Consider the following 24,349-nt stretch of genomic DNA (forward strand, 5'->3'; position numbering starts at 1 on the left):
GGTTACAAAAAAGAAAAGTAATAGCACAAATCTCCAGAATGGGCTGAACATTTTGATACCAGAACGGTGTCTGTAGCCCAAACGCTGCTTGAGTTTTTAGCGACCGAAGGTTTTTGGAGTACAAGAACAATACTGTGAATGCTTTGCAGCATTCACAGTAAATATGCAGAGTTTTTTTTTATTTTAAAGCCCAAGTTGAAGAAAGGTTCAACAGACATCATGCAAAGTTTAAAGCCAATGTTAAAGATGCTGCAAATCAGATTACAGTTGGTTCACTTCCTGTTTGGCTTCAAATGAGTGCACAAAGTCACTAAAATATCTCCCTGTTACATACACAGAAATAAAGCTCACTTCCTGTTTGAAATGTAAAGGTGCTTTATTTACAGCTCATCAACAAGTCTGTCACACAGACTGAGGGATCTCTCAGCCCTTTGTGCAGCTGCCCTCTCCCTCTCCTCCTCCCGCTCCTCCTCCCTCTCCTCCTGATCCTTTAGGACCTGCAGGATAGCCTGTCTGTCCCTGAGCCTCTTCTGCTGTCTCGTCCTCCACTGTTCTGGTGGAGGGGCAGAGGCGGGAGTGCTCGCTGCACCACCCGTGGTAGCGGTCAGATTTGCTGCGACGACCGGGGGAGGATTAACTGAGTGCTGCCCCTGGAGCACAGCATCCATCATACTGTACCACTGCCAGGTGGCAGCAGGAACACTCCCAGCCTCCACCCCTTTGCCTGTCGCTGGATCCCTAAGCTCCTGAAAATATGTATTAATTGCTATATTAACACAGTAGTATATATTAACACTGTATGTAAAACAAGAGGGGCTCAGACATAAAGCCTCATGAACAATAAAGCACTTCATTTTTGTAGGAAATGGTCAGATTTCCTTGTACTTGTCTTTTAAATTGTTCCTTTTTTTGGCTTGTTTGGCTGAGATGCCCTGCAGACCTGACAGTCCCTGAGGAAAGGCAAATACACACACACACACACACACACACACACACACACACACACACACACACACACACACACACACACACACACACACACACACACACACCAAAAGGGTAACACGGTCACTTCAGCTTCCTCAAACACACAGGCAACAAAATTAGCACTTACTCCCATCCACTCCTGGATGAATTTCTCCTCCCAGTGAGGAGGCTCTCATTTGCCTCCTGCCACTCAGTGAGGGCTCCCGCTTCTTCAGTTGTCCCTTGATTAAAAGTTCAAAGGTCACCTATTGCAATAAACATAGCACAAGAATAACAGAAAGCAATATTTTTAATAGCATTTGTGCAAACTATAACAATACAAAATGATTTATATGTGAGCCTTCAGAGACAGCAGCAAATGTCCAAACAACATGCTGAGAAAAGGTCGCTGTTCTCAACGGGCTGTTGGGCTAATGAAGCGTCTCTGAAAAAGTCAGAGCAAATTTTAATTAGAGTTTGTTCTGATAAATTAAGCACATGTTTAAAGTTTAAAGGCCTGTATTCTCACATTAAAAGTATTTTTTGAAACTAAACGACGGCCATTTCAACAACAGAACTGAACCTACAATTGTGAGTCTGGTCTTCAGGTAGCGTCTCCATTGCGAAGTGCATTCTGGGATACTTGGCCGCACGAAGTCCACATAAGTCACCACCAATGCAGATTAAAGGGGCGGAGCGAGAACACATCCAGGTGTTTTCAGAGGACTTGCCTTTATGCGTACTCAGGTTTGGAACAGATGACGTTCCACGAGTTCTCGAGTACAGAAGTCCGCACAAGAACACGTACTGAGAAACGGCCCTGGTCTGTTATCACCAAACTTCTGTAGTATTCACGATGTTGCTGTGTGCAAAGTTTAAACCTGGTAACTGTGACGTGCACAAAATGGGAAAAGTATCGACTGCTAAATAACACAATTAAAACTAAACATGGTTTTGTGTGTTTTTAAGCATTACCTCAATTGTTTGATGGATTTTATATTTATTTAACCCCCACAGACGCATCGATTTATGACATCGTCGACTTCAGATGACGTAGCAGCAGGACGCTGATTCGCTGTCTCTCTGTTTCAGTGTGAGTTCAAAGTGCAGACTTCAAACTACGTCCCAGTTTTGAAATGGCTTCAACAGGCCAAGTAAAACCAGAGTTATGATTAATATCCCTTTTCCTGTATATCATCCTGATGTTTGCGTGCAGGAGAAGGGCAGGAAGTTCTTGCCAATCACAAAATGATGTGGCAACAGCTGGTATTTGGCTGCTGAGGCACAGCCTTGGCTTGGGATGGACAGGAACTCTTCTTTGGAGCAGCACAAATAATTTGTGTGGTATCTGATTGTGACCCCTGAGTATTCTGTAGTTGTACAGCTGTATTTTAGTTATATTTTAATGTACTATATAACTTTCTTATTTCATAAATTTGTGCATATATCTGAGCTATCCTAACAGTTATTTAAATACTAACACGTACATGCTTTCTGGGCTGGTTTCGACCAGTTTGCAGAGAAAGGAGAGGGCTTTTGGTATGCAGAGCCTTTGGCTGGCCTCATATTTCAGGCCTCTCTGGAATGATGGAAACCAGATGTGTGCAGACTGAGAGACCTTTCACCCAGAAACGTGGCCTCACACGTGATACCAAACGTGGAACTGAAAACAGAGAGAGTGTCAGATACCACACTGCAGTTTGGATTTAGTCAGGTTATTGATGATTATTATTAATTGAAGCTGATTTCACTTTATCTTTATAAGTCGCTGCTGTTGGAGAGAATTTCCAGCCCACATTTCTGAGCGCAGCTGAGTCACGTGACCGCCCAGCGACAAACCACAGCAGAGCAGGAAAAAGGGGGCGGAGCAAAGTGCGGCTGCGTGGTCGGAGCGGAGCTGAGGGAGCTGCTTTTTCATTGATCAAAAGAAGTGAAGTTAGAGGAGAAACAAACTAAAGCATCGATCCAACATCTCTACCAACGTTCGTATCGATACTTGGATCGATCACCCACCCTGATCTCCTGGATGTGACCTGAGAACAGCGCTAATCTGTCTGTGGGCTCAGCTACAGGTAAGCATCGAGCTAACTTTAGCAGTTGAGCGTTTGGCAGAAAGCTGGAGCAGAAACTGCTGTGGATGAACACATGAGAGGAAGTGAACTCCTAAAATGATGCGCAGAGAGCAGCTGGGCGGTGAGGGGAGAGAGAGGAGAGAAAAGAGGAGCACAGAGATCCCAGCAACAACACACAGGACAAAACACAAAGAGCAGGAGACAAAAAGCTAAAGACACGCAGCAGTGACCGCTGCAGCTACACCTGGGAGAGCAGCTACAAATTCATCTGCGCATCTACATCGTTATGTACGGTTCAGTGTGTGCAGGGAAGCGGGGGCTTCATGGTGCCTTTAGGTCAGGGGTGGGCAAACCTCTTAGCTATCGGGCTTAGGGCTGCAACTATCGATTATTTTAGTAATCAAGTACTCGATCAATTATTACCTGTGTAATCAGATAAATACTTTTTTCATGTTAACAGTTCATCTGCGTGTTTTAACTTCTACATTCTTTCCAGTAGTACAAACAAACAGTAGCTACTCCCATAAACATTAAATTGACCCCATCTTTTCTGATTATGACCCCATATTGTAGAGCCTGTTTCACTGAACAATTTGCAATATGAATTATGGTTATATCTCATTCCTGAGCAACGATATGTTAGGTTGAGCAGAAAGAAATTGTGCATTTTTTCATCACTGTTTCCATTGGAAATCCGATCTGTCGGGAATGTGAATATGGCTCGTCTATAACGCCTTGTTGTCACTTTCCTTTCATATATAGAAACCAAATCTTTTTCAGTCATCTTAATCCTGGGATGGTCACTCGTCCAATATTTATCTGCTATCTTTGTCTAGAAGTTAGCTAAAATAGCCAACATGTTATCTCATGTCAGCACAACGTCCCCACCAATGAAAAGGCTGGAACAGCAGCAGGACTCACTTTGTTTTTTTAAACAGAGTAACATCAGTGTAACAGTTACACAACACAAGGGCAACACCTGATCATAAAGTATCAACATGTACGACAGTATATTAGATATGTGTAATGCAGAGGTGGGAAGTAACGAAGTACAAATACTTTGTTACTGTACTTAAGTAGATTTTTCAGGTATCTGTACTTTACTTGAGTATTTATTTTTCTGAGTACTTTTTACTTTTACTCCCTACAGTTTTACACAAGTATCTGTACTTTCTACTTCTTACATTTTCAAACAGACTCGTTACTTTTTTAACACGTCAGAGAGAAGTTTGCGTTTCCGGTCAGTGCGCCGTCAAACAAACGATCTGAGCCTAAACGGAGGAATAATAACATATAAGAGACAATCGTACTGGTGTATCCTCCATCACCGGGCTTATCTCGTACAAAGGGAATAAATACACAAACCCATATAATTAATGGATCATTTATAGCGCTATAATCAGGGGTCACAGCGGGCCGGACCGAGTCCGTAAGTCGTGCTCACGGGACATAAACAGCTTAGCTAGCGCTACTGAAGAGGAGCGAGCATGAAGGGAGTAACGTGTGGCAGGTAAATGCAACGTTTCTAAATGCTCAACAAATATCAGAAAACACACAAAGTGTGCAGTTTGTCACACAGTGTGTCTGCTAGCTAAAAGAAGAGCTGCTGTATTTCAGGGAGGTACGGAAGCCGAGTGGCCATGGTACGTATAAACTTTTTTCTGATGGTTTTCTCGAGATAACGAGTTAAATAACTCGTTATCTCGAGAAAACGAACTTTGTTTTTAACGGGATGATTAGTGTGTGTTAAACCTGATTCCTTTCTTCAAATGCCTGTCACACCAGTCCGAGTCCGTTCTTGTAACGGTTTAAAGAGCACTGAGAAACTGATCATGAGCATTAAAGAAAAGATAATCATTTCGTAATCTCGAGAAAACCATCGGTAAATTAACTCGTTATCACGAGAAAACACAGTTCGTTTTCTCGGGATAACGACTTATTTATCTCGTTATCTCAAGAAAACCATCAGAAAAAAGTTTATACGTACCATGGCCGCTCTCAGCTTCCATAAAGGGAGAGCAAAGAGAGAGAAGTTCACTCAGAGATGGAGAAAGAGGACAGGACTTTTACCAGAGTATTTTTTAACACAACTACTTGTACTTCTACTTAAGTACAGACTGTCAGTACTTTTGCCTCCTCTGGTGCAATGATATCTTATCAGGAGAATGGTAGTACACAGAGTAATGACTCAGTTGAAGCAATGAAAGGTGGAGAGGCTGAAGAAACTCAGACACTCAGACGAGATCTTAAGTTAGTTTAGTGAAATATGTATTGGCCTCTTATTACTGTTAAATATAAAACTAAACAGTTTGATCATGAGAAGAACTGGTTCAGGGAGGAGAGCCAGGTGGAGCTTCAGGGTGTGAGGTCAGCTTTAAAAAACACATTAATTATAACAGATCCAGAAAGAACAGGTGAGGACTGATGTCAGTTTTTTTCCAAGGTAAATTTTCAATAATGTTTTCATTATTTCCACAGTATTTATAAGAGTATGGGTCAGGTTATGTTTAGGTTGCCAGGTGCAGTTCAACACCCCACTAGAGTTGGTGAAATGCTTCTCCATAGTGACCAATAAATGGATTTTTTTTTTCTCATTTAATATAAAATGAGCCACCTTTAGGTTCAGGAGCTGAGCCTCATCTCTGAAACCATTTTGTATGTTTAGGAGCAGCAATGCAGCACAAAGGAGAAGGAAAAAGAGAGGGTGGTGCAGGGCTCGAGGTCAGGTCTTAAAATAAATGAAAACCTTTATTGTAAGGGTCAGGTGATGCTGTTAACAGAGTTGACAGCATATGAGATGTAATGTATAAATCTTAGGGCTGGCAATAAATCAATAGCAATATGTATTGCGATAGACACGTGATCAATATAGCATTTTTTTATGCTTTGCTCCGAGTATTTACGGATCTGTCGGGTGTCCGATATGTGTCCCCCCCAATAGTAAACTCATTCCTACGCCCTTGGACCCATGGCCATAGCAGGCCTGAAATGGGTAAATGAAAATCAACTGATTTTGATCAAATCCGCAGGATGGACCCATCACATGGATAGTTATAAGGAAATGAAGTTTGGACACTATACGACATCCCATTTAGCCTGTAGGGTGATAGAAATGTCACCAAAATCTTTGAACACTTTATTAGAGCACAACTGTGCAAAGGCCTTATTGTAATTGCTTTGGACATTGAGCCAAACGAATTGCTCTTTTGAGGGCCTAAACATGCTCAAAAACTCATGGAATTATTCACACGTCGGTCTGGTGAAAATTTGAGCATTTTAATCAGGAAGTCCACCATTTTAAATTAATTATGCAAATTTGGTGATTTGCACCCCTCAGACTTTTTCTAATAACTCAGAGGTTTTGGATGTTATCAACTTCATATTTGGTTTGTCTAATCTACACACCAAGGGGAATCTAAATTTAAAAGATGGTGACTTTTTGCCAAGGGGGCATGGCCAATATCCCCCTGTGAATTTTGATCATTCGCCAGGAAATTTTAATTGGCTCTCATTCATACCTACATAATCCAGTCTGGATCAGACTTCTTCAGTGGGATGATGGTCCACCCCTGAACACATACACATGACAATATTTAATAACAGTCGCAGTGCCACCTAGTGGGAACAGGAAATGTCTTGTTTTACACTTTGAGGTTCAGCTCCAAGGTGGTTGAGTAGAACCATCTCAAATTTCCCCTGGGAAGCCTTAACAAGTTGGTCTTGTACTGTTTTCAGAACTGTGAGTTTTCGCCAAAGGGCGTGAACCTGGCAGGATGGCAACGTTCGGTGTTTCGCCATGAAGACAAAAAGGGCTGTAGCTCAAAGACACATTGTTAATGTGCAAATGGCGCTCGCTAGCAACATGTCTATGGTTATAGTGATCCGCTCTGGAGAAAACAACTACAGCTGAAATTGTCAGCACAGTGAGCACAACACACAAACATGGCAGAGAGTGGTGGAGGTGTGGAAAAACATGTCAGCGATGATCCACTTATACTACTTTTCCAAGCTGCCGGTGCTGGTTTGAAAGAACGGGCTCGCATTTCCACCACGTTTCTGTGAACTGCTCCTTTGTGTATGAGTGTGGGTGGGTCCTCGTCTGGACACGAAGCCGAAGGGCACAAACGTGGGAGAACACGCTCCCCTTTCCCCGCAAACTAGCTGGTCTGGAACCAAGAACGTGTGACGAAAGCAGCAGAAGGGCGTGACTCTGCCGTCTCAACATCAAGTTTTCTACCATATTACATGTGTATTAATGAGAAAAGAGAAGCGATTTTCACGGCTGTGAATTAGGTTGGGCTCTAAGGCTGAACTTGCTGCTTTGTATCAGTTCATATCACAGATAAAAGGACACAAAGTGTGTACTTGTCGTCTTGCTCTAATCGCTGTCTGTGTTTCCCTCTGTGCTGCACACAGATGCTGCAGTAGTTTGGTTTGGACCCTAAAACATATTTGCAGCACAGAAAGGGGAGCGTGTTCTCCCACGTTTGTGCGCTTCAGCTTCGTGTCCAGACGAGGACCCGCCCACACTCATACGTAAAGGAGCAGTTCACAGAAACGCGGTGGGAACGCGGGCCCGTTCTTAAGCTTTTCACCGGTTCATTGAAACCGACACCAGCACTGGCACGAGCACCGGCTCCTCGGAGGTGGGAAAGTAGAATTAGTCTAGTCCAGCAGCTTTGTGGGTGTTCTGTCTATAAAGGGTGTATTTACATCTCTCTCAAGTATGGACAGAGGCGTCATGGCAGTAACAGGTCTGAAAACCTCCCAGTCGCTGCGGTCCAGCTTGAAAAGGGACTCCAACCACAAACCTGTGGGTTACTAGTCGGCTCTTCAGACCTTCTGTCTTTGTTTCCAACAAGTTTCCACCTACTGTTTCTAGATGCCCACCCTAACATAGCAGGCTGGAACCGGCCGTGTCCCACAGAAGTGTATAAATCCAAATGCAGCCTTAAAGGGCTCATTCCCCCAAACAGTGCAGTGTGGTAGCTTCTAATAAAGATCTGTTCTCCTGCAGCTGATCATCAGGAGGAGGAGAGTCTGACGGAGCAGCAGAGGAACATTTTCAGCCTCTACAGAGGAAACAATGAGTTCAACACAACAGGTGAGAAAAATCTCAGTGTTACACTATTATTGAAACTGTGTGACTTCATCAGCTGCTGTTGGTTTGGTTTATTATGGTCCCAGTTAGCACTGAAGTTACAACAAGACCAAATACAAAGGTCACATTTTACATTTGTTTGTGTGATGAGAAACTCAGTGAGAGATCTGATAACTGCTTTGTTATCACAGTTATAGCCAGAAATTTTTTTGAGGTCAGCGTGTAGTTACATTTCTCGAGGTTTATGTCAGGTTAGGTTCAGAGGATTTTCAGTTATGTACGTAGGACCGACACAAAACTTTAAATCAGGCCTTGTTAGATCGATAGAGTGATAATTTTTCATATAATCCAGAAGAGTTACACTTACAGTGTCTTGCAAAAGTATTCATACCCCTCGAACTTTTCCATATTTTGTCACATTACAACCACAAACATAAATATATTTCACTGTAATTTAATGTGAAAGACCAACACAAAGTGGTTACAATTGTGAAGTAGAAAGAAAATTATACATGATTCAAAACATTTTTTACGAATAAAAAACTGAAAAGTGTAGAGGTTGGTTAAGAGAATATTGGGGAGTAAACAGCATCACGAAGTCCAAAGAACAGCAGACAGGTCAGGAAGAAGGTTGTGGAGAAGTTTAAAGCAGGCTTAGGCTATAAAAAGATTTCCCAAGCTTTGAACATCTCACGGAGCGCTGTTCAATCCATTATCCAGAAATGGAAAGAGTACAGCACAACTGTAAACCTACCAAGACAAGGCCGTCCACCTAAACTTACAGGCCCAACAAGGAGAGCACTGATCAGAGATGCAGCCAAGAGGCCCATGGTGACTCTGGACCAAATGCAGAGATCCACAGCTCAGGTGGGGAATCTGTCCATAGGACAACTATTAGTGGTGCACTGCACAAATGTGGTCTTTATGGAAGAGTGGAAGAAGAAAGCCATTGTTAAAGAAAACCATAAAAAGTCCCGTTTGCAGTTTGCCAGAAGCCATGTTGGAGACACAGCAAACATGTGGAACAAGGTGCTTTGGTCAGAGGAGACCAAAATGGAACTTTTTGGCCAAAATGCAAAACGCTGTGTGTGGTGGAGAATTAACGCTGCACATCACTCTGAACACACCATCCCCACTGTCAAATATGGTGGTGGCAGCATCATGCTCTGGGGCTGCTTCTCTTCAGCAGGGACGGGGAAGTTGGTCAGAGTTGATGGGAAGATGGATGGAGCCAAATACAGGGCAATGTTGGAGGAAAACCTGTTGGAGTCTGCAGAAGACTTGAGACTGGGGCGGAGGTTCACCTTCCAGCAGGACAACGACCCTAAACATAAAGCCAGGGCTACAATGGAACGGTTCAGGACATAATAAAAATGATTTGGTCTTAACAGATTTTACCAGTACCAGGTGTTTGGTGCAATGCTCCAACCTCAGGTCTAAAACTAGTATCAATGGGAGGAGTTTGAAGGTTCAGGTTGTTCCACGAATGCATTTCACTCACTGCCTCTGTTTGTATCTCTGTCACTGCAGGACCAACATGGACTGAGAAGTCAGTGCTCTCAGGAGGCTGACAAAGCTCACACAGAGAAGAGAGAAAAAGAATACACCTGTGATGAGTGTGGGACGGGCTTTAGTAGTAAGGGCTCATTAAAAAAACATCAATTCATCCACACTGGAGAGAGACCCTTTAATTGTGACTTGTGTGGAAAGTCTTTTACCCAGGCTGCAGGCTTAAAAAAGCATCAACTCATTCACAGTGGAGAGAAACCATACAGCTGTGACCAGTGTGGCAAAGCCTTTTCTCTTATTACCACCTTACGGCAGCATCAAGTTACCCACTCTGGAATTAAAGCATACAGCTGTGACATTTGTGGAAAAACTTTTACCCGCATAGGGAACCGAGACAGACACCTACGCATTCACACTGGACACAATGCTTACTGCTGTGATCAGTGTGGCAGAAAGTGTGCAGCATACTCAGATTTACGCCGTCATATATTGACCCACAGTGAAGAGAGACCTTATCACTGTGACCTGTGTGATAAGACTTTTAAAGATCCACATACCCTGAAAGGACACCAACAGATCCACAGCAGAAAGAGACTCTACAAGTGCAGTTACTGTGAGGTATGTATTTTAGCCTGACAGTTTGGAACAACTCTCCTCTAGCATGTTAGCAATTCTACTGCATGTAGCACTGGGAGAATCATCACATTTTAATTTCAGTTATGATTTTTGCTTCCATGATCACACAAATCTAAATTATTACTTTTTGTAGTGCCAAACATTATTATCACTGTAATATTTTAGATTCTGGCAGTTTCCTGGTAAATCATGGTTTTAGGGCTGCAGCTATTGATTATTTTATTAGTCGAGTATTCTATCGATTATTCCATCACTTACTCGAGTAATCGGATAAGAAATACTCTTTTTTTTTTTTTGTATTAACAGTTCATTTGCATATTTTAACTTCCGTACTGCAGTTTTTCCCTGTGTGAAACAAACAGGGTGGATGGAGCAGCTACAAAGTTCTCTTTTCTTCACTTACTGATCAGGTGGTTGATGAAGGACCTCCAGCTGTTTCCCAGCAAAGGTTTAATGGTGGTTAGGACGCTAGAAAAACATTTTCTTTCAGTTCATCTAAGTGCACCGTCTCTCTAACGGCTCCGCCCCTTTGCGAAGACAGACTGCATGTAAAACAGCTGACTGCTGCTGTTGTGTTGAGAGCTGCGTGAGCGTAATCTTGTAATGCTTTATATTCACAAGCATTCTCCTAAATACGTTTCTACTGCAGGTCTATATTTAGTCACTGACCAGGAATTAAAGTATAAAAAATATTTTGACGGGGAAGGGGTCCTTCCAGTACGGGACGATCGCTAGTGCTAATAGCAGCACTCGCTAGCAATATTATGTCTGTGGTTATAGCGATCCGTTCTGGGAGCTGAAGTAGAGAAAAAGATAACAGCTGAAATTCTCAGCACAGCGAGCACAACAAACACACAGAGAGCGGTGGAGGCGGAAAAACATGTCAGCGATAATCCAGTCAGTGTTAAAGGGAATCCGTCGCAGTGACGGAGAACTTTTTAGAATCTGAGGGGTTTTTTCTAACTCCTGATTAGCACTCCAGTCCAGTAGGTGGTGGTAATGCAGCTTTAAGCTGGTTTGTCTACTGCCATTAAACCCACAAGAAGAAGACAACTACCGAGAACTGTAATGGTGCTGATGTGGGTGAAACGCTCCACTTACACGGAGACACCTGAACGCTGCAGAGTTTTAACAAAGCATCAAAGCAGCAAATTTGCTTCGAGGATTTTTTTATAATCAAATTATTCGACTGACTCGAGGAATCGTTGCAACCCTGTATTACTATTGTTATTTCTGCATAAATGGGCCTTTATGTTGGTTTACAGTGGCTCCTTTCTTCAGTCAGGTGCATATAGAATTAAAAAAAATTGAATGTCCTAAAAGAAATTCAAAGTATAAAATAAAACCAATAGAACACATAAAAATCATCTCCTCGTATGCTCTATTAGCACAGTTCAAACATTTGGCACAGAAAATCTGTCCTGGACGGGCTGCCTGTTGTGCAGTTTACTTGTGATATTCCTTTTTGTCTTATATATGGCTTGTTTATGTTAATGTTTCCACAGTGGAAGTGGAAGTGGGCTTTTAAAACCATTTGATATTATTCTTCCAATCTTTGATACACAAATTCTTCTCTCTCCAGGCAAAAACACCTGTAAGCTATGTTACCACAGACAGTGTAAAAGATGGACACAGTTTCTGTTTCTTCATCCACTGATTTCTAATGTCCCAAATTGAATGCTTGAGATTGACATTTCCACAGTTGCCATCCTGGTTCGAGAAAAGTTGATGTGACAGGATGGGTGGGTCTGACCAGGGTTATAGTTTTGAACATTACATTATAGTTTAGTTTTAGTTCATTTTGACTTTTTTTTGCTCTAATTTAGTTAGTTTTAATTTGTTTTCAGAGCTGTTTTGCTTGTTTTTATTTTTGGTTTCATGCTTAGTTTTCATTAGTTTTAGTTTTTCATACTTTGTCAGGTGCAAGAGTGACTATTGTGTAATAAAAACTCAAAAAAAGATACCATTATAAAATTGTATTCAACAACCAACTGTTCACAAGACAGCAACACTATGTGCTAAATGTGTGCAATATTAACCTGCTAACTGGCCGCTCCAAAATCACCAAAAACGCCTGAAAAAGCAGCTGTTCCTGAACTTTTTGGAGTACATGCAAAAGACTGGTCTCTTTGTGAAGAAGACTAAACGTGCCGCTGAATGCTATCCGGTCTTTAAGTCTGACGTCATTTCTGGGTCCAAATGCTTCTAAATAAACAGCAATGGTATAACCAATGACTGTTCACTATTAAAGATGATTGTAACATACCTTATCAACTGCACCCATTTCCGCTTCTCTTTCTCATCGGTAAAATCACAGCTGAGTGTGTTTTTTTTCAAGTTAAAACAACCAGGGACACAGGATTGCGTAAAATTGATCACATGACAGTTTGGACCCGGAAATGGAATTCTACGTCATCGCATCGCATCGTGTGATGCTCGCCAGAGATAGACGAACAGGAAGATGTCTCACTTGCATACTCAATTGCATACTGATCAACAGTTAAAGTGAATGTAAACACTACATATACACATTAAAAAAAACCCACAATCCTCCCAATTGTCCTGATATACACCCTACAACCTCCTCGCAAACAATTTCCCCAAACCCCAAACACAAAGGAACCCAAAGCCCACCACAAAGCGAATATCACGAATATCAGTAAACATTGCTCTTAACCATTGTGTAACCGCCGTGAAAGCCCATCGAGACATACATATTTACATCTAAATGGCATATAATATGAATAAAAACTTAGACTTACTATGAAACGCCTTCCGAGTAACAACTGTTCATTCATGTTCATTCCACAGCGATAAAACGGTCGAATCAGTGACAAAGTCCTCGATTAAATAATAATCCACTCTCGTGAGTCACTTTGTCACTTTGTTGAAGAAAAATAGCTTGTTTTGAGATATTTATACAATCCGTTAGTGAGAAAAAAAAGTACTGTAAAGACTCTCGAGTCACTGCGGCGCACAGAGTCTTACTTCCGGCTTGACTTTGCGCACGTAATACGTACTCATTGTGCAGCAACATTGTGGGTCCATGTGAAAACACACCCCAAGATGCCATATACCCATGTGTCAGGAATTTTATTGGCTATACATTTGTGGTTTTAGATTTTCAGAACGATTGGAGAGTATTTGGGCCATGTCCAGAAAAGTCGAATGATGCTGTCTGGTTATTATTGGCTCTGGAAAACCCATTTCATAACATGATTGGCCAAATGAGGTGTAAATCCAATTGAGAGTGTCTAGTCTGTTATATAAAAGCATCGTTAGGGCAGACTGCAGCGTTACTGTGACGGTATAAGGCTTCAAAGTCGGAAAGGACCACAAATGTCCTGCGGGCGGGACACTGCCAGTTAACAGGTTAAAGACACACATGAACATTAACAGGGAGGAACAAAGAAAAAAATCCAAAACCCAATAAACTCTACAGTAAACTTTTATTTCAGTGTAGTAGATTAACAGCACCCATAGGTGGTGTTTAACATTAGAAGACTATGAAGGAATATTAAAAAAAAAAAAATGTGCATTTTGAGAATAAAGTTAAAATTTTGAAAAAAAGTCAATTTGCAGATTTAATTTGTTTCATGTGGCATTGTGGGCAGGTGCTCACCTTGCAACTGGAGGGTTGCTGGTTCAAGTCCCTGTCTGGGTGACATGCTGTCATTGTGTCCTTGGGCAAGACACTTTGCCTAACCCACATTGCCTAAGTGTGAATGCGGTTGTATATCTGCCGTCATTGCTGGCCATGCTATTTACAGGGTTCTAGCAAGAAATATTTTTTTAGCTAATGATAATTAGTAAGCTAATGCTAACCAGTAAATGCTGCTCCCGCTTGTTAATTGAGCGACGGGGTTTTTGATGCAATTGGAAAGCACCTCTGAAGTCTAGGCAGTACAGTAATCCCTCGCTACTTCGCGGTTTGCTTTTCGCGGACTCGCTGTTTCGCGGGTTTTCAATCAATATTAGTGTAAAATATTTACTGCGGTATTTTCGCTGTTTTGTGGTACTTGTTCTTCACATGCCTAGTACGCACACCTGTCAAATCTCCCGTTTTGGCCGGGAAACTCCTGTATTTTACCCCTCTGTCCCGCCGTCCTCCCGTATTATTATTTTCCCGTATTTTAATATAATAAGTTTGAAAAAGTATTCCTGCCGCTCCAAACTGAATTCTGTCACTAGCCTTGCGAGAACTGCCACCTGCCTGGGAGGCAGTTCTCGCGAGGTTAGCGTAGACAGCGGGAACAAACGCGGAAAAACAACTTGACCTCGATTGGGCTCAGTGTTGCCAACTTAGCGGATTTTCAAACCCCCGTAGTGACCTTTTTTCCCCAAAAAGCGACAGTGAAATCCTCCGCTGTCACCGTGTTCTGTGTACATAAAGCCTTCTTACTGCGTCCCTTCGTACACTTTGGCATCGCCCGAAACAACCCCCGAACCTCTCTTAAACACCGAGACTGCCCACCCGTTCCCTCCGCTCTCATCCTCGGTCCTCGCTTTGGCCTTTATCAACCTTTGAGAGCCGACAGCGAGTTTTCTTACACAAGTTGGCAACAGTGGCCCAGATAAAGGAGGAGGGTTGAACTTAGCAAGCAGTCTCACCCCACATAAGTGTTTTTGTTTAAATTTGATATTCTAACATTAAACAGTACGGGACAAAGTAGGTGTACGTAATGTCAGTCCAGGCAAAGCATTAAAGTTATTAAGTTATTTCATAAAGTTTATTTGTAGTTATAAACATATTTAGGGTGTGTTTTCTGCACTATTTGTCTCTCCAAAGATGTTTTTCCTCTCTCCTACAGCCTCGATTGCAACTACATGCAAATGACCAATTATGCAAATTGGGCGGTGACGTCATATAGCGACTTCTATTTTCAGCGGTGGAAAATTTAACGTATTTTTAAATGCAAAAATTGACAGGTATGGTAGTACATGTTGTACAGTAATTATATATTTGGTGTATAAGTGTGTGGGGAGGGTTTATAAAAACTTAAAATAGTGTACAAGTATTAAAATAAATATAGCGTCCCTACTACATGGATTTTCACTTATTGCGGGTGGTCCTGGAACGTAACACCCGCGATAAGTGAGGGATTACTGTAATCACAGTCTTTGTGAACCTGTAGTTACATTTCTCCAGGTGCATGTCAGGTTAGGTTCAGAGAGGATTTTCAGTTATGTACAAAGGACCAATGCAGAACTCTAAATCAGGCCTTATTAAATTGATAGAGTGATAATTTTTGCATATAATCCAGAAGAGTTAAATTTATATATCGTTCATTTAATGTGTCCCAGAGTGCTGTTTCCTTCCACTAATGTGTTTGCAGAAATCACATAGAAAACATACACAACAAAAACATAATCCAGATTTTTTAACGATCAGCTGCTGAAAGCATTTCCTAGGTTGGAATATCAGCCACCATGTTGTAAGCATAAAGTATCACGAATGCAACAACAGGAAGTGACATCATCTTGCTGGGAACTGTAGTTTTTTGTTTTTTTATTCTTAAAGGCCTCTCACAGCTCCACTGGTGCTGAAAACTAATGTTTGACTATGGCTTTCTGAATACAAGTAGGGCTGCAATGATCAGTTATTTTAGTAATCGAGTATTCTATCAGTTTATCAAGTAATCGGATAAGAAATAAATATTCGTATTAACAGTTCATCTGCATATTTTAACTTCCGTACTGCAGATGTTTCTCTGTGTGAAACAAACAGGGTGGATGGAGCAGCTACAAAGTTCTCTGTTCTTCATGTTGCTGATCAGGTGGTTGATGAAGGACCTCCAGCTGTTTCCCAGTAAAGGTTTTAAGGTGGTTACAGGAGCAAGAGCTCCTTTGGCTCCACCTGAGCTCAAATCTCAGTAACGGCTCCGCCTCTTTGCGCTTGCTGCAGGTGTGCAGACAGACTGCACTAAAACAGCTGCTGTTGTGTTTTTGTTGTAAAACTGGGCGCTGCATGAGTTTAATGCTGTAATGCTTTTTATTCACAAGCATCCTCCAAATTACGTTTCTACTGCAGCTCTATTTTTAGTCGCTAATCAGCATAAAAAATATTTTGACGGAGCCCCTCGGTACTGAAGGGGGGTGGAGAGGGGGACCATTGAATGATCGCTAGTGTTAATGGCAGCCGAACCAATCTAACCAATATATTAAAGAAAAAGAAAAGTAAAGCAAAGAAAAAGTTAAAACAGACTCAATAAAATAAAAATAAGATATTATCCACTTTAAAAGTTTCCGGTACAAATACATACGCTGATGAGCCTTTACACATCAAATGACAGTTTGTTGTCCAAATATTTGTATTTCTCCACTACCTCTATATCCTGGCCATGAATATGAACAGAAGGATGAAGTTTTCTGAAAACAGTCTTTGATCAGTTCCTTTGTTTTTGATGCATTTATGTCCAGGAAGGAATTCACACACCATGTTACAAAATCGTCTACATACAACCGGGCCGTGGTGACGATCTGTGTCACGGAGCAGAGAAATGATCACTGAGTCATCTGCATGTTTCATTATGTATCTGTTCTGATAGCGGCTCTGACACCCATTTGTGTAGAGAACAAATAGAAGTGGAGAAAGGACACATCCCTGAGGGAACCAGTGGAGGATAAAAGCAACTCTGATAAAATGCTGTTGACTCACGCTCTCTGTGGTCTATCCATTAAAAAAACCATGAGCCAAAATACCAGAATCAAGATTGTATGCACTAATAAGACATCTTGATAAAATATGGAGCTGAATGCAGTTAAAGGCAGATGAAAAATCTATAAAAAGGAAATGGAAAAAATTACGTGCAGCATCCAGATGCTCCAGAACCTTGTGGAGCAAAGTGCACACAGCATCCTCCACACCCCTCCCTGTTCTATAGGTGGATTCGAGGGGGTCCAATTTTGTCTCAGTGGCACAAAAGATTTCATTTCTCACAAGTTTCTCAAATATTTTCATTACAAGAGAAGTTAAAGCTACGGGACGATAATCATTTCAGGATTCAGGAGCTTTAACTTTGGGCACCGGTACAATAGACCCTTTTACTGTTTGTAAACAATGATGACGTAGGTAGCGATGTGCATGCATTTTGGAAACGGAAATACGGCAATTCAATAGTGTTTCAATCTACGAGAAGAGATTATCAATGAAAGATCGATAAAACTACCTGCAAAAATTCATTGGTTAGCACTGCTGCCTCACAGTTAGAATAACATCTGAAAGGTCTGGGTTCAATTCCACCTTGGCCCAGGCCCCTCCCTCTCTCTGTGTGGAGTTTGCATGTTCTCCCTGTGCTTGTGTGGGTTTCCTCCGGGTGCTCCGGTTTCCTCCCACATTCCAAAGACATGCACTTACTGGGGTTAGGTTTGGATGGGTCATGTCATGGGTTGCTGAGGTTGGCTACATAGGTGTGAATGAGAACGTGAGTGTGAGAGGTTGTTTGTCTCTCTGTGTTGGCCCTGGCGACCTGTTCAGGGTGTACCCTGCCTCTCGTCCTATGACAGCTGGGATAGGCTCCAGTCCCCCCGTGACCCTGAACAGGATGAGTGGAAGCGAATGGATGGATGGATGGATGGAGGACTCTCTGAGGCCAGCGATGCCTCACCTGTAAATAGCCACACTACAGTTTAAAAGCCAAATAGCCTACCAGCTAATGCTGTTTACATTAGATACCTGACATCCCGGACTAACCAGAGTCCATAAATAACTTTACCGGATATAAAATGGGCGCTTCAATATTAATAAGTGACTGTTTTAGAGAAACATCCCTGTACACGGCCAGTTCTTCATTAAAATTGTGAATGTTAACTTGGTTGTAAAAAAATATTCAAATCATTTGCTGGTTCTGAATCAGAACGACCTCCTCTTCCTGCTCTTGTCGGAGATGGTCGCACTATCTCTCTCTCCCTGCCCTCCCCATCTCTCCGCTTGCTGCTTGCTGTGAGAGCGTCTTTTTACACACTGTCCGAAGAACAAGATTGAACCATGGATCTGGCAAACTGGGCATTCTCCATCATTGATCGAATTTTTTCCACTATGAGATCCGGGACAGGGGAGCCTGCGTGTCCGAGTGGAACAGACCCGGTTGGATACGTCATCGACTCTTGGAGCTCGTGGAGACCGGTGTGCTTCTCAGCCCTTGGAGTGGAAGACGTGGAAGACGCATATATATTCGGCCTTTTGGTAGCGGCATCTTCTCTGTTTGGGCTTGGTGGATACCTGCTTTACTGGCAAATTAAGAAAATCTGGACGACGGTTCGACATCTGCAGAGGCTGCCGACCCAGGTGGAGGGGCTGAGCAGAGCCGTACAAACTCAGACTCAAAGCCTGGTGGACCTGAGCCGCAAGATTAGCGAGCTCGCAGGCGAGGGGGGTTAGATCAGGAGATATAGTTCGGTTCTGCACAGTGAGGACGGCAATCAACGAATTTGGAATATTGGATTTTCGAATGGTTTCCCAGTAAGACTGAAGGCTGTTGGAAAAACAAGCAGCCTGTTCCAAAACAACATTTGTTATCAGGAATTCGGCTCCCCTGCCGGCCTTGGGTTGGCAACCATATCTCTCTCCAGGGCTCTGTGTGCGGCTGCTCTCTCCCCCACTCTGCGTTGTGATTTGTGAAGCTGGGTCTGGTGTACCACGGCCGCTGATGAAATTCCACCACTATCAGCGAACTGTTTTGGCTGGAACCTGGCATCTGGCTCCACAATGCCCCCACCTCTCGTCTCCGTCTGCATCCCCTCCTGACCTGACCTCACCTACCGCCGCTGTCCTAGCTTTACATGTGCAAATGCTTTGCTAAGGTGGTTTTTTTGGACCCTGGTATAGTGCTCTTTTTGAGCACTTTTTAACCTAACTTCCCCATGATGTGTTGTTTTCTCCTCCTGCCAAAGGTAGCGCTGCAAGTCGGCTGCATGACCCGAGGACACATATCCCCCCATGTGTGTTGTGTTTTGTGTATTCTTGGATGGTGTTCTGTAACTGCAATTTCCAATGTGTGAACTTGTTCACCCACATGGCAATAAACTTCATTCATTCATCATTCATTCAAAAGAAATGGGACACTTCCTGGGTTCCACTCTCATAATAGACTTAACACTCTTCGAAGAAGGGTACAAGTATTTATGTTAAAAACTAGTACTAATAGAAGTACTGGTTCAACTTCTTTACTTAAGTGAAAGTAAAAAAGTACAGGCTCTGAAATGTACTCAAAGTAAAAGTAGGTCTTTGGAGGACGTTTCTACCTGATATTTTTTTGTAAAACTGAATCTCATTATATATTATTGTAATAATATAAAATAATACATGAGAATACAAATGTTATTCCAATCTAAATTTTAATTCTAATGAATGCACTCAGCTTGAATCTGTTCTGTAGGACACAAACTGTGAAAGGGAATTTAAACACAGCTCTGTTCTCTGTGTCCTCCATAGCAGAGGGTGACTGTGCCTCCACCTAAACACCAACATGAGGATACTCAGGGGTTACAGTGGGATTCAGCAGGTGGAGGAACCCTAAGATCAGCTGTAGTGTCTCTGCATGGGGAGAAGAATCACAGCTTTCTATTGTAGCTGCAGTAAATGATGTTGGTGTGCAGGCTGTGATCAGCTGACCTGCTGCTGCTCTCCTTCCTCTTTCTTCCATCTTTCTCCATCTGAGTGAAGTTATTGCTCATTCTTTGCTCTCCCTGAAATACAGCAGCTCTTCTTTTAGCTCGCAGACACACTGTGTGACAAACTGCACACACTTTGTGTGCTTTATGTTTTCTGTCACTCATGTTCCTCACCGTTCCCGTGTGTACCTTTTATGTAAAGCACAAATTCCTCTTGCTGTTTCCGATCTCCGAGTGAGCTTTGCAGGAGCCTCTCCCTCTACTGTATCTGTACCCCCCCCCCCCCCCCCCCCCTGCACTGACCAGAAATGCTAACTTTTCTCAGACGCGTTAAACATAAAGTAATGAGTCTGTTTTAAACATGTAAGAAGCAGAAAGTGCAGATACTTGTGTAAACATGTAGGAAGTAAAAGTAAAAAGTAGTCAGAAAAATAAATACTCAAGTAAAGTACAGATACCTGAAAAATCTACTTTGTTACTGTACTAAAGTATTTGTGCTTCATTACTTCCCACCTCTGATAAAAATGTTGAAGGATTCTCTGAGTTACTCTGTCTTTGTGTCTTTGTGTAGAAGCAGAGCCACACAGATGGATCCAGTTCTCAGTCCTGTCGTCGCTGTGGTGGTGGGAAAGCGTTTCGCTGTGACCTTTGTGGGAAAACCTTCAATCATCAGCAGAACCTACAAAGACATCAGCGTAGACACACTGGACACAAACTGAACTACTGCAAAGAATGTGGGAGAAGCTTCCCCACAGCAAGTGAATTAAAAAAACATGAACTCATCCACAGTGGGGTTAAAAATCACGTCTGTGACCAGTGTGGGTCATCCTTCATCACTGCAGGTCAGCTTAAAGTACATAAACGAGTCCACACAGGAGAGAAACCATACAAGTGCAGACACTGTGAGAAAAGCTTCTCATGTTCAGGTAATCGTAACGATCATGAAGGTACACATATTGAAGGGAACTACAGGTGTGACCATTGTAACAAGAGCTTCAAGAATCTCAGTTCATACTCCTACCACAAACGATACCACGCTGCAAAGAAACTGTTTCACTGTTACCAATGTGCGAAAACATTCACTTCATTATCTGCTCTGTCCAAACATCAGCGTGATCATGCAGAGCTGAAATCATTCCCATCATTGGATCACAGTGAATCTGCAGACACACAAAGATCCTCTTCTGGTTGCAGGGTCAAACTTAAAAACCTTGAGATCCGGCTCCACAGAATTCCGATGGAATCTCCTGTAAAGAATGTCAGCTAATGTTACACTTGGATCTGATGAGGTAGCTCTGATTTCTGGACTTGCAGAGAATAATCCTGAATCTGACATTTAGGAAGCTGCAAGTACAGATATATACATCAAGGTTTTTCTTTTTCTTTGAGGAATTTTATTAATCCTTTAAAATGTTATCCCAGATTTTCCAGTTCAATTTTAATTATTTCAGAAACAGTAGTATTTAGTAGTAGTACTTGTATTATAGAAATTTCTTTTCTATTATAGTATCTGATACGCCTGTGTTTAAACTTCATATATGGTATTGTCTGTCACTGTAAGACATGCATTATAGTTGAGGCCCTCTTAGCTGAAACCATTTCTAGCCAATCCTATAGGCATCATAAACCAGATGTTAGAGCCATATAAGACTCAGAGAGTAAGGCAGAGAACAACAGATTGGCATTATTGTCCCAGATGTGCTACTACTGTGTTTAATAAGCAGCAGCCATCAATAACAACAGACATGTCTCATTAGAATTTAATTATTAAACTAAATATTTCTCACAGGTGAAACTGTCTGTTGTTATGAATATTATCAGGTCATTAATATCCATTTATACCACTACAATAACTAAGTCAGAGTTGTTCTAGTTTGTTTTTAATTAATTTAAATCTTTCTTTTGTAATTTTGTATTTAATCCAGTTCAGTTTGTTCCAAGTGTAGATTTATATTATTGTAGGTTTTTCTTTGTTTCCTTTTCATTAGTTTGTGTTACTTTTCTTTGTATTGCAGTAATATGTGGAAGTGTTGTCAGGAAGAGGACAGATTTAGGAAGTACAGAGCAGGTATTACAATTCAAACACAGCATCTTTGTGAATGACTCACAGTGATGTAGAAATCCAAGTCTCAGACATCTGCCCACTGAGTTAGCTTTGAATCTTTTTATAATCCTTTTAATGCTTTTGATTTTAGTCATGGCTGTAAACTTAAACATGATCAGCATTTTAACTCTGACCTAAAGAATGTGGAAAAGAGACTCGTGGATCAACAGGATCTGCAGTCATTCACTCAAATATTTCTCCCACCAGCTGAGTCACATATTTCAGTTCCAGGAAGTCTTCACAGACACAGCATGCAGCGAGTGGATGGAAAGATGCTGTGGTAATCCCTGCTCCTAAATCCAGTTCTCCCAGGACTCTAAATGATTTCACACCAGCTGCTCTGAAAACCTTCCAACATGAACTAAAACCATCACCAGGATGTGAAACAGCAGCTGCTGTGTCTTTATGTCCAAAAAAGATGTGAACTGAAGCTGAACTGAGGCTGTACTTCTGTGTAATACCAATCTGTACCACAAGATGGAGCAGTGAGTCAGTGTGACCTTTATTTAATCAGACAAAGAAGTCGTTCTTATTTCCAGGGGCGGCCTGCAGAAGTCAAAGCCTCTTGAGGAAATGGGGGTGAGGCAGCAAAGAAGGTAAAAACAGCAGCACATCAGAAACATCTCAGGAGCTTTTTAAAGTTTCCAGATGATCTGTTGTTGTTGGTCAGCTCCAGGACAGTGAGAGCAGCCATGGCCCAGTCCTCTTGTCTTAATGCTGTTTAATGCTTTGTCTGTTACTGCCTTTGCTTTAGTGTGGCAGGCAGTGGCTGATGTCTCTGTCAGTAAGAAGGCTGGAACACTGACACTGATGAAGATGATGAAGAGCGCCTTGGACCTGTTTGATTTTTGAGACCATAAACACAGATTTTTATTTCCCAGCAGCCGGATGAACAAACGAGTGTTTGTCTTCCATCATGTAGGGTGGATTTGTTCTTCTTTTTCCTTCACTGTGTTTGATTCTGTTTCTGGGATGTTTGGAAAGGTTTTCATTTTCACATGGATGAGCTGCTGAATGCAAACCAAATGTACCTGCAGGAGCAAATAAACTCACCTGAACCTGAAGCCCTCTGATGTTTATGTTGGTGAATGTGACCACACTCACACACATTTCCTCTCACTTTGTATTTGTTAGTCATTAAAATCAGGCCTTATTGTGTAAATGTAACAGAGTTCAAGAGAACAAATGTATATGTACACATGATTGCACAATAATAATAATCTAGTTCCATATGAATGTTGTGTTTATCAGATATAATGTATATTACGTAGTGAAGGCCTCTGCAATCATGACGGAGGCTTCGATGTCTTTTTCTGAACGGTTAAACTTCAGTTTTTTATTGAACAGAAAAGTAACCGCTGTCAACGGAACAGTTGATCATATCCTAGCAACACCAATTTCCACTATTACTGTCAATATCTGGCTTAGCTTCAGACCGCTCACAAACTGAGAAGTGGTGTTTTCGTTTGCACTGCACGCACAAAATCTTCACTCTGCAGTATTTTGCAATATGTTTTGGGCCTAAGCAGACATAATACAATCCTAATTTTTCAGCTTATCTTTCCGTGCACTTACTGTATAATCAGGACAGTTCTCTGGTTTATGGTCATTACTGTCACAATACACACAGGACCGGGGCCCGACGTTGGCCGTGTGCAAAGCAGTCGCTGATGGGATGCTCCATTTTCTGGGTTTATCGCAGACGTAGGACGGCTTACCCACATGCTTCTGTTGTGGGCTCAGGTCCTTCGACGTGTGGCCTGGTCTGGTAAGCTGAAGCGCCCGTTCTCTGCTTTGCACTTCATTTTGCAGAAACTGAATCAGCTCTGGGACCTTCCATTCGTTTGTTGAGTCTGTTTGCCACGTGTAAGCAAGCGCTATGTCTTCTGGAATGAGCTGTAGCAGCACTGGACAGAGCAGGCAGCCGTACGTATCACCCTGCACTCCAAGTCAAGTCAAGTCAAGTCAAGTCAAGTTTATTTATAAAGCACATTTAAAACAACGACGTTGACCAAAGTGCTGTACAAGATCTGTAACCCCAAGGACTATACTAAATAAAAATAAAAATATATAAATAAATAAATAAAATAATAAAATAAAAATAAATAAATAAAAACATTAAGAACAATAAATAACATAAGAAAATTAAAAATTAAAACGTTTAAAACAAGTACCATAAAATACCATAAAACAATCATCTAAAAGGAGGTAGCACTGCAGCCAAATGCCAAGGAAAAGAAATGTGTTTTTAATAGAGATTTAAATGTGTGTATCGTCTGAGCTGTGCGGATATGGAGAGGTAGATCGTTCCATAGCTTTGGTGCTGCTGCTGCAAAAGCTCGATCACCT

At 41.9% G+C, this 24,349-nt stretch overlaps 1 protein-coding gene and 1 pseudogene across 2 annotated transcripts; both read left to right on the forward strand.

Moving 5' to 3' along the window:
- The window catches only part of LOC115791158 (NACHT, LRR and PYD domains-containing protein 12-like), a 1,329,445-nt pseudogene that overhangs the window by 769,541 nt on the left and 535,555 nt on the right, over positions 1 to 24,349 (forward strand).
- LOC115791345 (zinc finger protein 135-like) lies at positions 2,828 to 23,064 on the forward strand. Of its 2 annotated transcripts, none has more exons than XM_030745502.1 (4): positions 2,828 to 3,038; positions 8,056 to 8,142; positions 9,670 to 10,266; positions 20,468 to 23,064. In XM_030745502.1, exons 2-4 carry the CDS (start codon positions 8,125 to 8,127, stop codon positions 21,161 to 21,163), a joined length of 1,311 nt encoding a protein of 436 aa, XP_030601362.1. In that variant the 5' UTR covers positions 2,828 to 3,038; positions 8,056 to 8,124; the 3' UTR covers positions 21,164 to 23,064. The 2 variants fall into 2 exon arrangements, with proteins under 2 accessions (XP_030601362.1, XP_030601363.1); XM_030745503.1 differs by having other exon boundaries at positions 8,070 to 8,142.

This window comes from Archocentrus centrarchus, chromosome 2 (assembly GCF_007364275.1).
Source record: "Archocentrus centrarchus isolate MPI-CPG fArcCen1 chromosome 2, fArcCen1, whole genome shotgun sequence".
Lineage (NCBI taxonomy): Eukaryota > Metazoa > Chordata > Actinopteri > Cichliformes > Cichlidae > Archocentrus > Archocentrus centrarchus.

Coding starts and splice junctions, on each gene's coding strand:
- LOC115791345 (XM_030745502.1), top strand. Junction 10,267..20,467: donor ACAAGTGCAGTTACTGTGAG/GTATGTATTTTA, acceptor GTCTTTGTGTAG/AAGCAGAGCCACACAGATGG.